General features: G+C 38.7%; 1 protein-coding gene across 1 annotated transcript in view; it reads left to right on the top strand.

Moving 5' to 3' along the window:
* Positions 1–1,044, top strand: part of LOC139737968 (ral GTPase-activating protein subunit beta-like) — a 40,949-nt gene extending 39,905 nt beyond the window's left edge. The window contains exon 27 of the mRNA XM_071648639.1: positions 936–1,044. Within this exon, the coding sequence (XP_071504740.1) occupies positions 936–1,044 (109 nt within the window). The remainder of the gene's footprint in view (positions 1–935) is intronic.
* The last annotated feature ends 12,715 nt before the right edge of the window (positions 1,045–13,759 follow it).

Here is a 13,759-nt window from a genome sequence, read left to right as displayed (position 1 = left end):
AGCATGTTGGCCTTCAAAATGGCTAAAGTGTAGGATTTCAGTCTTGAATTGTTTTTGTTTGTTGTTTTCCTGATTCCAGGTCATGGGATTTTTTAAACTTCAGCAATTGTCATATGACCGACTGGTCCCGAGTTTGAACTATATCAGGAGTCATTGTCTCTTTTTAGAGTTTGGCTGAAGTTTCTTGTCGAAATTACATCTTTGACTTCCTGTTTCTTATTTAGTATCAGGAAGTGTTGACATAGATAATTCCTGAGGGAAAAGAAAATGTATGTAACTGAAGAAGGGAAAAAAAAACAAGCGCAAACAGAAAGAGAGAGAGAGAGAGATGAAAAAAGAAACAAAAAAGCAACAACAAACAAACACACTCTGTCATGTTTTGTTTGGATGTTTGGCGTGTGTGTGTGACATGGTTTCTTTTTCATTTCATGATGAATTTGCCTGAATCTCTGGCACACCTCAGCCCTAGATTTGTCAAGATGGTCTCTCTCTCTCTCTCTCTTGGGGTGTAAACTGACTATTAATTCATGCCATTTGCCTTCATTCAGGCACGTGAGAGGGAAAAAATAGAATTACCATGTGATGTTTTGCCAATAAGTGTGGTGGAGAGTAGAAAGTGGATAATGTGTCGCCAGTATCTCTTTTTCTAAAGTCATATGCTGATGGTAGAGCAAATGTTGGTGGTCATTCCGTCACACTACTTTACAACCAGAAAAGTTCGTGGCATGAAATTTCGCAAAATGTGGACCATGAAAAAAATTACACGTATACTACATGGACTGGATAGTGTAAACACAAACCTGACACATGTATTTTGCTTTTGTGAATTGTGTCTTGTGAAATTTGCAAAAGTTTCATGAGCGCAAATATTTATGGTTTTTCAGTGTGTGTGATTGTTCCTCGAACAAACTTGCTCTAATTTCCTTGGTCCACAGATATTCACCTCCTCACGTGAGAAGACGGCAGAAGATCCAGGAGCTGGTCCAGAAGTACCACACGAAGCAGACTGTCTCAGAGTTCTACACCAGTCTCTTCATGTCTTGACCGTCCCTGATTCAAAGGGTCCAGCAGGGGCCAGACTCATTCATTTGTATTCACACACGTATGTAGGGTATGAACACCTGAGAACTTGTCGGGGGGGGGGGAGGGGGTGGGGGGGGGGGGGGGGTGGGACTTCAGTCATGCACTTGTAATTGTATTCACAGATCTTCATATTGTGTTAAAACAAGAGTCGACATGGTAACTACAAGGTGGAATCTCCCATTATGTGGGCTAGTCTTGATTTTAGCATAATCATTGCCACTCCAGTAGAACACAATTTTCATACAAGCCAGTGATTTTACAATTTCGTAGAGGTGGTGAACTGTGCTACAGATTTTAAATAAGGACTACATTTTCAAAGAATCCCATAATTTGATAATCCTGTAAAAGATGTTGAACTGTGCTACAATCTGTAAGTAAGGGCTCAAATTTGAGAAAATCCCATCATCTTATAATCTTTTGATGATTGTGAATTGCATCACAAGGTATACATAAGGACACAATTTTGTGAGAATCCAGTAATTTGATGATCTCTGAAAGACTTTGACCTGTGGCTACAAAACTCCTAATTTTATCAAATTGATGTATATACCTACTTTAAACGTGATTGGACAGAGCCATGTGGAAGGCAAGAAGAGGATGGCCACAGTCTTGCAATATTTGACCAGCTTATAAATATCTAAAAAATAATCAAGGATGCAGGTAGGATTTTCCTTCTTGTGCCAACATGCTGAAGTCTTTAAATAATGCCAGGACGAAATGAGGGGTGTTGAATTAATTATATGAAGAAGTCTTAGCATTTGCTTTGGGAGAATTCTTCTTATTTTACGCACCGATGCAGTCCCAAATACACTTCACACACACAAAACAAGGAAATAATTGAGGAAAAGGAAAAATATTGGAGGATTAATCATTGGAATGAAATGTGACTCACAAGTATAAATTTCTCTCCATACTCTCACATTCCTTTAGTCTGGACAGCTGTACTTCCTAATATTGTATGGTGATCCTTTTTTCAAGCCAAGCACGGCATGATACTTAGCTCTGAATGTCCAATCAGTGTTTGTGAATTCAGGTTCAAAATACTCAGCAGGTGTTTAAAATGATTCTCCTCGTTCTTAACATGTAATTTGGCAGCACATACTCTTGTGACCAAAGGTAATGGCAGTGTGTTATGTCTGAGAATCTTATGTTTACATTGTAAGGGAGTGATTTTTTTATTTATTTATTTTTTTATTCATATGGAAGGAATTGAGGAATGAAATTTTGTCCACACATCTGAATGCAAAGCAAAGTGAACACTGATCATAAGGCTCAACTAGAACATTGACCAAAACATACGTTTTGAAGTTTGGAGACAAAGATTTGTCAGATGTGAGTATCCAGTGTGTGTGCCATGTCGCCCTCTACTGTGGAGAGGGGATCAGTTTCATGCAGTCGGCATGGCGACAGATTGGAGCGAATTGATACCTAGCTTGTGCTACGAGTGCCTGGATAAGGGCTGTTCAGCAGCTCCCTTTGTTTTTTATCGCTAGGAGACGGTTGTTGAAGTATAGGAACTCAAGAGGTAGCACTTGAGCCTTTAATACACATGAAACCAAGACTTTTGCATGTCACGTGCTGGTCTTTTGTGCAGGCTGGCGTATGTCACGTTGACATGAAGTATTCATCAATATACCTCTCACTGGACTCAATGTGTGCTTGGAATCACCCTTCAGAGCTATTGTTTGTGCCTTTATCTCAACAATAGGTCTTGACTCTATGCCATTTAGTTTCATCCAGAAGGAATTAGAAACTCGGTAGGTCCATACACTCCCAAGAATTTATGTATCCAAGTGGTATTGTGCAATCTTATTCTGTTATAATTTGTAGTGAATAATATACAAAGTATACATTAGAGGTATAGTGTGATATATATGTACTTAAATTGTATAATAATTTCACAAGCTCTTTGTGCATCATGAGGATTGCTCATTGTGTTCTGTAACTTTTATTTATTTGTGGAAACATTGAGTGCGCATTTACATGTACAACACATATTGTACCTTCCTCATTAGGAAGTAGGTTCCATTTATTTCTGCAGACCCTACTGATTTTCATCTTAGTTTGTGTCAAAATCACATTTTAAAAAAGGTTTTTTTCAGGAAAATGTGCAGCAAACATGAAATTCATGTTCAAACAACAGGTGCATTTGGGGGCAAGAAAATTGGAAATATTCCCTTCCTTTGGCCCCCTCTCCCCCCCCCCCCCCCAAAAAAAAAAAAAAAAAATGTTCAGTGTAAAGTAACACAGCCTTAAGAGAGTGTCATGATACTTTGTGATTGCTTTACAAGCACCTCCCTCGCATCTTTTCTTGTGAGAAAAAACAAACAAACAAACACACTCTTCACAGACTAATATGACATCATGATCATAGACCGAAATTGTTTAGATAGTTAATTACACAGATTTAAAGAGAATATCCACATGTTGGGTTTATAAATGCAAATTTGGGTAAATCACAGATCCCTAAAAGACAGTATGAGCTAAAATCTACAAACATGGTTTTGACTATGATGGACTCCTATTGATATGGTATTTACAATATCCTATGTTGTTACCAAGAATATATATGTCCATTATTATTAAAATGTGAAGAGTTTTGTCTTAATTACATTTCTTGCATGAACCCCGCCTGCAATCATGATAGCTGGCAAGTGCTGCCTTCGTCTTCAAAGATTGTGATATTAACTCTTGTAGTACCATTCCCAAATGGTATAATATTTTGAGATGACCTACTCCCAAGAAGGTTAAAGGAAAGCTTTCCCATATCTATTATAGAAAATCTCTTTCTTTTTTTTTTTGGCAATAAGCTTACATTTGAGCCATTCCCCTCTGCCAGCTTGCCATTCTGCTTCTTGTAAGCCCACCTAGAGGCAGATTAGAATTCATCAAATTAGATTATTCAGACCATCATACCGGCATTTGATATCAGGGACAAATTCTGTGTGCTTTTCTGCTAGCTGTGTCCACTTTTGAGGATGTTAATCGACGAGCCCTGTCAGATTTGCAGAGGACTCATTTGTATTTGTTCAGATGTATGCCATTGTGCTAACTGAGTGATTTTTGAGTAATTTTTCCCCTTTTTTTCAATTGCAAGTTTGGCAGCAAATTTGAGTCACACTTATCCCAAATATGTTACCTTTTTCATGTTCATCAGATGTGATGCAGTAATTAATGGTTTGTTTTCTGAAATACAAATAAGGAGATGGGGCTTAACTTCACCTTAAAATCACTTCAAGTTCCATAAAGATAAACTATTGTGTACACTTGTATGTAAGCGTATCGACAGATACTCATTATATATATGTTTGGTCGCCAGGCTGTGGTGTGTTTCACGTGGCTGTCGTATGGAATGCCTACATACAGTTAGAAGTCATCGAGGAGCCTTGTTCCTTTGTGTTAATGCTCTGTCACCACAAACACACCTAGGAACACATTTTTTTTTTCTCTTGAAATGTGATTGGACAACAAATCCTTTTGTATGTGTGAAACTTGTCAATGTGCTGCAGCATTGTGAAGCGTGTTTTGTTCGTGAGCGCTGTGTGCTCATTTGCCGACTTGTTTTCATTTGTATCATTTGAATGACTGACTGACCAACCATTTCATGTTTTTCTGTAGAGTATATCATAAGTTTATACTTAAAAAAAAAGTCAACTCTGTATTGCAAACAATAAAAGCCCAGAAGCATTGCAAAAGTGCATCTCAACACAAGTTGTCATTCAGTGTTATGGAAGTCCTTTTCCCCCTCCCCAGCGACTGTGGGCCTTTTAACATGCAGAAACTCTTCAGATTCATTGTAATTGAGTCATTGCAATGGTATTATTGTGAAAAATTACAGGGATAAAGCCTTTGGTTGCTCTTCTTCTGTGGAACTCTCTACCAATCCAACTTTGGAAATATTACCGCCTAGATACCTTCAAATTGGAACTAAAGACCAATTTTTTTCAAGCAACTTTGTGAATAATAAGTGACGTATTGTGGGAGTGGGGCACCTTTGAATGTTCCACAGATAAATGGGGCTATATAAATGCTGTTCAACATCATCATCATCACCGTCATCATCATCACCATCATCATCATCATCATCATCATCATCATCACCATCACCATCATCATCACCATCACCATCATCATCACCATCACCATCACCACCATCACCACCATCACCACCATCACCACCATCACCACCATCACCACCATCACCACCATCACCACCATCACCACCATCACCACCATCATCACCACCATCACCACCATCACCACCATCACCATCATCATCATCATCATCATCATCATCATCATCATCATCATCATCATCATCATCATCATGTATTTTGTGAAGAAATTCTTGTTTGTTATACAATGCAAAAAGACCACTTATTTGATATTTCTCAAATCTATATCAAGGAATCAATTTCTTCTTTCTCAGAGGTCACACCACTTACATAACACACTCGTCTTTGATTCATCCTGTGCAGGTCTAAGCAAAGCAATCGGTCAACTGACCTACACAAGTGCTCAACATGTCATTTGACATCATGACTGACCAGTAAAGTAGTCATGCCTTTCCTCGCCCATTTATTTTTATTCACTGCAGTCAAGCGGTGTAATTCAATCTTCCAAGCATATACTTATGCTTACTGCCTCACTGAAAATGTAGGTTATTATATACCACTACATTGTATCAAGTTCCAGATTTATGGATACTTAAAATTGGGATCAAATTTCATCCAGTACAATGAATACATTCAAAATCTGGAATTACCAATGAATATATAGGTGTGTCATGAAGTATTCTAAAATAGTCGAGAATAACTTTTGGTGGTGTCATGTAATACAAAGCACTCGCCTTTCATTACGTACTTTTCATAACTTTCTTTGACGGCTTTCAAGGAGAGTTAGTATTACAGATTCAACATATTGCTGGGGGCTTCTACAGTGTTGCCAACCTCTGTTGAAGATGGCCATTAGCGAATACATTCATTTAAAACTAATCTACATTTTTCAGCATGCATTATTTATGGCCAGAAAATGACAGTATAAGAAAATTTTGGTGACCTGTAACCTTGACCTTTGACCTTTTACCATTGTCATATTTCAGGCAACTATTCGTGTATGCAGTTCTATCCTTCCTATCTTAACGAAAGTTACAGATGGAAAATTACATTTTCCATTAAAGTGCTATGGCCTGTGAGTGACCTTTGACCTACTACTACTATCTTCTATTTCTACTTGATAGGCTATCCACCAACTTACATCCCACTTGACATTCCTAGCTGAAGTCATGACTGACCTTTTGCACAAAATCTGAAATGATAAGATCTTGGTGGTGCACACCACCAAAAACAAACTGCTTCCAACATCCGGGTTGGAGGGGGGGGGGGGGGGGGGATGGGGGAATGGGGTCAGAGGCATTAAGAGAAACGCGTAAACTTGTGCAATACAGAAAGTTATTGGACGGGTAGAAGCACAGGTAAAGTTTTGGTATTACAAAATCTGTTGTTTGCAGTGCTGAATTGTAGAGCATGGTTGTGATGGATGATTACATGCATTTGATGACATACATATTCCGTAATTCCTGACCATGCTGAAAAATTCAATATTTCAAAGCAAAATTGCGCAACTTGTCTATTATTGTGTTTAAAAAATGACTCTATTTACAGAAAGAAAGAAAACTGATAGCAATATAGAGAACTATGGATACCTTTTTTTCGTTTCTATAACTCTGTTTATACCATTGGTTTATACCATTGGTAACCCAAGTTCCCAAAATATTTTGAGTTGTAGGTCTTAGAGAGTTTTAATTGGATACCAGTACACCAAATAGAAATGAAGAAAGGGTTCAAGTCAGTAATTGATAGACACTATTAAAGTCGATGTATAGAGAATAATAATTGTCTAAACCATGCATACTTGCATTTGAGATACATGGCAACCCAGCTATAATGAGGACCTAAATCCATGACAGTTACCTTAAATCGGGGCCCTTTTTTAACAAGCGAGAGTTATTAATCAAGAAATCAATGATAACTCTGATCCAATTATAATTGATTATAACTTTCGATCAACTATAAGTTTCCGTTTTACACAGATTTAGAATTGATCTGAAGTTCTAATTGATTCAGGAGGAAGTTAATACTGATTTGAATCGTGGGTCTCTCAATAAAACGGACTTACAATTGATTAAGAAGTTATCATTGATTTATGGACTTTCACAGATTTCCAGGACTTCCGGGACTATGATTTTTATAAAAACAGGGTCCAGGTCTCACTATATCAGGGTACAGAAACAAAGAAATTATCAGATATAAAGAATTGGGACGAAAAAATCATATACTTATGAGAGAATTATAGTTATCTCCAACCTCTTTACAACGAGGTTCCACTGTTACATGATGTCTATTCCCCCCCCCCCCCCCACTTTGTACGCAAAGCATCACCGTATTCTGTTCTTATCTCGAACGATTGACACCTCAAAATTACGCCGGCCATTCACTGAGTGGCGAGGCTCTCCATCAAGTGCTGTCATTTCTCCACTCAATTGGACGATATCGACTTGCAGTTTTGGTTTCTATCCTCGACAAACTCCTCTAGACCAATACACCCTCCTCTTCCGACTGTCGTGTTGCTCGTGATTTATTTTCCAGTTGACTGCCGTGGCCCTGTTCAAACGTACTTCGCTGTCAAACGTGTGAAAGGGAAAATAACCGCACTGCACTAGAGGAAGAAACGTACAGTCCTTCTGATGGCTACGTCCGAGGTTTAGAATTCTAGGTTCCTTCTCATTCAGAAGGGACGTCAAGGCATCCGCCCAATGATGGCTTGCTTGCATACAAGCATTTCGTGCTTCCTCATTGGCTACAAGCAGCAAATCAGAACTCGATTCATTAGTCAATTCAGGGCCCCATTTCATTAAAAGTTGATGTGATAAGCAACTCTTGCTGGAGTGGCAATTGTCATGGTAACGACAAGAATCCAGCTTCCTGGTTAAGTTCCCATTCCAGCAAGAGTTGCTATCCTAACATCTTTTACAAGATGGGGCCCTGATGTACACACTTACCTCGCAAGAGGGGGCGGGAGGAATTTGTTTTCTTTCTTATTTTTCCTTTCTTTCTGTTAGATTGGTTGATGTGAGGAGGTTTGAATCAGGCCATTTCTTCGTTTGTGGCGCCTGCTTCCTTATCTAGAAATGCAAACGATACTCTCTATGGTGTAAGAAATAACCATCAGGAAACAAGTTTACAATATTAGTCAACAATAACCTTCTCCCATTACTTTTTTTTCTGTGTCATCTGTCTTTATTTATATTCATATTTTCACAAAGTGGCTGGTCCCATGCTTATTCTTCCATTTAATGCCAGAGAGAGGTGTGTAATGTATTGGGAGACCAGGCCAAGAACCAGCAGTTAGTAGTCACAATAGAAAAGTTATACTGCCCCTGCAGCCATAGCCATACACCTTATACAGGGCTTCACATTAGCAGTGGCCCAGTGGCCCAGGACCACTAACAAATGGTGTCGGACCACTGAATCTATCTTTTGGTAGCCCTATCGGGCAACTTTGATTAAAACTGAGCTGTTACTTTTGCTCTTATTTTGGGCCACCACAATTTCAGAATTAAAGATTTCAGAGGCCTGTATGGGCCACCGGACACACAAGAAAGTTAGTGTCGCACCCTACCTGACACCTAATCCCTGGAATTGACTTGTCATACACCTTCAACACAACTAGAATCACACATGCACACACACACACACACATCAAGATGATGAACCACACCAGCAACACGTAATATATACACATTAAAACCACATACACATGCACATATTACATATATATATATATGCATATATGTATGTGTATATATATATATATATATATATATATATATATATATATATATATATATATTGTAACAAAATTGACCTAAAGCAATGACCATGCCTAGTGTTACCCCTTCCAGAGGAACGGAACACTCAACTGTGTTGTACATGTATGCTCCCTGAGCACAAGCTACGAGGTAGTAGTGTTTGTGTGCATAAGTGTGTGTGTGTGTGTGTGTACGAGAGAGGGGTATCCTCCTTGTGCATGGCGAAGTGATGTTGGGGGTAGGCAGGGACCACCTCCCTGGTGTACACTGTAGGGCTGTGTACGCCCAAGATTATGTAACTAGCTAGGTAGTGAGAGAGAGGGAGGGAGAGAGTGACAGAAAGAAAGAGAGAGGGGGGGTAAAAGTTTGGACGGTCAGTATAAAAGTCCGAGTAGATGGAGAGAGGAAAGAGTCTGGTTTTGGTGCTGGTAGAAGAAACTAATCTTCAGTGGACAAGTTTGTCTTTGTTCTGATCCTTGCCTGAATAAAATCAACAGCGAACGGTATGTACTTGTCTTGCGACCTACTTTATTAAGTCTCTTCTGAGATGACTTGGGTATTGGTGATGGTGATTTGAGTACATGACTGTGTGAGTGGCATGATTGTCATGAATTTGCCGTGCGAGTTAAAACAAAAGGAGTGCCTCTTCAGCCATACATTTTGCAGAGACTCCAACCCCAAGCACCTTCTGATCTGGAGATTCTCCCGCCTGAAACCCCTAGCAAACGGGAGACTCCAATTTGAAGTGAAGTCCCTTGCGGCCGGGGTCCAAGCTCTAGGGTTGTAGATGCTCTCTCGTACTATCTAAGGCTTATTTTTCAACATACAATGGCAATAACTAAGAAATCCTGTCTAACGGGAGACACAGAGCCAGGGCGGGAGAAATTAAATCTCAAGCGGGAGAACGGGATATTTTGCAAAAATGCGCTTTCGGCGGGAGATCTCCCGTCGAAAACGGGAGAGTTGGAGTCTCTGATTTTGGCAAGCAACCCAGGCAGATTGTACATCGTGTTTTGCTCGGGATAGTGTGCTTGTATGATTAAAGCATTTAGGCACAATTCTTTCACAACACAAAAATACGTTACAATATATATATATATATACACACACATCTATATCACTCACACACACACATGCCAACGAGCACAAGCACACAGACCGAGTGCTGTGAAGAACCGCAGACGAAAAGACCCGACATGCACGCAAGTCTTTTGACAATAAGATGCTACAGCCGAGTCATTTATTGTGCCCCTTTACAGGCCATCAATTGTAAAAATGTGTCCGTCACATGTCACATGTTGTCACATGAAAAGCTAGACAAATAAAAAGAATTTAAAAAAAAAGATTTTAAGAATTATAACTGCACAGCCTTCAGTAATCCTCATGCAAAAAAACAAAACAAAAAACACCTTTACCTTCTGTCAAAAAGCTTCCCTCATAAAAGGCGTTTCACACATTTGTATGATACCATCATCGCCATTAATGACATTATTGACATACCATAATCACCATCAATAAACATCAATGACATTATAGTGTGAAAATTACATTATGCAGATTATCCTGTACAAATATATATTTTTTCTCATTTATCATTATAAAGTTTTGCAGAAACGATCTCCAGCGAGGGTTCGGTTTGGCACAATTTGGGTGACAAGACCACGTTTGTTTTTGTTTTTTTCACTCTCCACACATTTCTACGAGAGAAAGAGGAAGCCAGATTAGCTTCTGGGTTCACACTGACAGTGACGTGCCGAATTGTGTGAAAATTTCCACACTGTGATGCAGTCCACATTTCTTTGCGTTATGTATCATATTCTTCCTTCTCCCTTTTGATTTGCAGCCATAGATATCAGATCTGTAAGACACAGTCCTTCTTGAAAGCAGACATCGTGGCCAAAGCAAGGCAGTAGTAGGCCAACGGAACCAAGAGAAAACCGTCTTTGAAAAAGACCCAGGAGTAGTCTCCCTGGTCTGAAAATCACCAGTTAAACGTGGCAGGCTGAAACTGCAAAAATTTACACAAGACTTCCTTCCTTTTTCATAACAATTACTGCAAGATGAGCGAGGGCGTTTTTCTCACATGAAAGCAGGAAAGTGATGATTTTAATCTTGCAAAAAGCACTAAGCACAAAGGACTACCCAAAACTGAGCGAGATCACAGAATTCCTATGGGTGTTTACATTCTTCGGTGACAAAACATGCTTTAATGGTTTATGCAATTATGTTTTAATACTTTATGCAATTTCGCCAGGAAATGTTTAAGACAGCCATCAACCTACCATAAAAATGTAAATCAAATTTCCGTGGGGGAAAAAAAGGTGATCCTACACATGATAAAAAACTAAAATTATCTATAATTTACATTAGATACATAAAATCACTTCTCTTGACATGATAAAAACTGACAATTTTCATGTTATCCGTCAAGGTGACTTGTGTTAAGGATTTGCCAATTCATTCTTTACACCTTCCAAAGTTTAGTTTTTGTAAATGTGAGATCAGTGTGAAACTTGCTGAAAATGGATCTGAATGGTTCACTATCCAAAGTGTGACATATTTTAAAGTATGTGGGACTAGCCAAACAGAACCGAGGAAATTTGTTGTAAATTGAGCAATGGCAAAAAAGCACCGATATGGAAACGAGTATTCCTATGGCAGACAGAACAATTTCCATTTTCTAAGGATACATGTAAGTGAAGAACTTTGATTGTCAAAAATATTGACTTTAGACCCATTCATTCACATAGAAACTTGTAAACAAAAAACAACCTCTCACAACTTTAAAAGAAAGGAAAATTTGACAAGCTCTAGTTTTCTCCTAACATCTCCAGGGAACAAAATGCTTAGCACTAGGTTGTGAATGTTGTTTCTCCCAGTAGCGGACATGATGTAGAAGCTGTGGGACTACATTAAGATTCAATAGTCAATGTTGGAATCAGAAAAAGGCTGGCATTGTTGGTCATTTCATGTGCAGAGGTAGCATGCAGGCAGGAAAAAAAAAAGAAAAAAATGCAAGTAATGATATAGCAGTGATAAAGTAAAATTGTCTGTCACAAAACCAATTTATTTGTACACGTTTTTTGGGATTCGTGATGAACATTTTAGATATCATGCTCAGGTACATGTATATGTGTTGCCAACAAGAAAACCAAAAACATGAAGAAAAAAATAACACCCAGACAATAAAATCAACTCCATGAAGCCTTTTCCGAAAGGTTGTGTGATGACAACTGCTTTTATTTTACTTTAATGATTTTCATTTTCACACAGCACTGTGTTTTGTGATTTGCATATTATGCCCTGCATACTGTCATTTGAATTCATACAATTCCACATGTATTTTAATACTTCCTTACACACTCGTCTCATTAATAATCAATACAGTTGAAATACGCGCCATCCAGCAGTCCCTCAAAGCAGGAGCTATGGCAAATGGAAGTATTACATAAAATAAAAGAAAAACTGAAAGCAATATACAGATGTCCACAGAGTTTGTTGCTAATATCTTCAAGACACTATGTCGGGTTATTATCAAGTACAGGAACAGGAAAACCCCTGGATTAATATGATTATGCAAAATACTTAATAAAAAAATATCATTGCGTGTGTTTCATTTAGTTTTTCTTATAATGCATTTGTCAGTAATGACCAGTAACTATCAATAACAGTTACAGAGAACAAATGATTTGTATGACATGCATGTAAAATACGGTAACTATTTCTGTCTAACTATACGAAGTACTAACAACAAATGTTGCAGGATCAGTTTTTTCCTAAAAATAGTAGTAAAAAAAATGATGGTTAGACTACAGCTTTAGAAGTAAACACACAGTTCAAATTCACACAGTACAAAGTCGGGATCAAGACTGACGAAACTAAGCAAAATGTGTAAAAATCTAACAGCTGCCCAGTGCACATATGGTACAATACACATGGATTACCTATCCTAGAAAAATATCCGATTCAGGGGAGTGGAGGGAGGGAAGGGTGCATTACGGATTGAATTACTGTTCATATCATCATATCCACAAACTTAGGCAGTTGCACACTTCACCCTTTAGTTTGATTTGTCATGCTTTTTTTTCTTCATAGCTTTTTGACAGCTTGCCTAACACCTCAACGTCTTTTATCTGGTTCAAGTTTTGTCTTTTCCACAGAAAACATAAGGAAGAAACAACCTATTCTGCCAACACTGCAACGGAGTCTGAAAAGTGTGCGGTGGGTATTTTGGAGTCAAAAATGCATATCACATTGGATTTTTGCTCGTAGACGGTAATCAACCACAAATATTTTCAAGAGGAAAAAAAGCAAAAAAAGCACACTGATAAGTGAGGGACTATGGTGAATATTGGATGAGGACCGCAAACTACCTTAAAATTTTGGGCAACATTTTCAACGATGACTCCACACAGCGTACGATACAAACTGACCAAATGACGGGCATCTGCACGTCCACGGGCCAATGAAAAATCATCCGCGGGCTGATTTGCATATTTCCACACCCTGTGCGTGCAGGTGTTCCCGTCTTTGCAACATTCCAACATCCACAGAGAATCCACAGAGCAACGTCAGGGAATGGTGTACAAAAAAGAGGCAGTGAAGCTGCGAGTTTGAATGCGAGAGGCGGTTGAAGTCTTTCCAAACGGTCTCTTAACAAGGCGTCAGGCATCATAGAGCAATTCTGATCCGCCATTGGGTTGCCATCTTCATGGACTCCATACGTCGCTTTATTCCAATACCATTTCCCCCTCTCACGTAGGACTCCAAAATAGATGCTTGCAATTCTCTGTCCTTTCTCTTTCA

Source organism: Diadema antillarum, unplaced genomic scaffold (assembly GCF_040938485.1).
Source record: "Diadema antillarum isolate AM-2024a unplaced genomic scaffold, OU_Dant_1.0 scf00000029, whole genome shotgun sequence".
Lineage (NCBI taxonomy): Eukaryota > Metazoa > Echinodermata > Echinoidea > Diadematoida > Diadematidae > Diadema > Diadema antillarum.
Note: the sequence above shows the minus strand (reverse complement) of the source record. Positions and strands in the feature narration are given on the sequence as shown.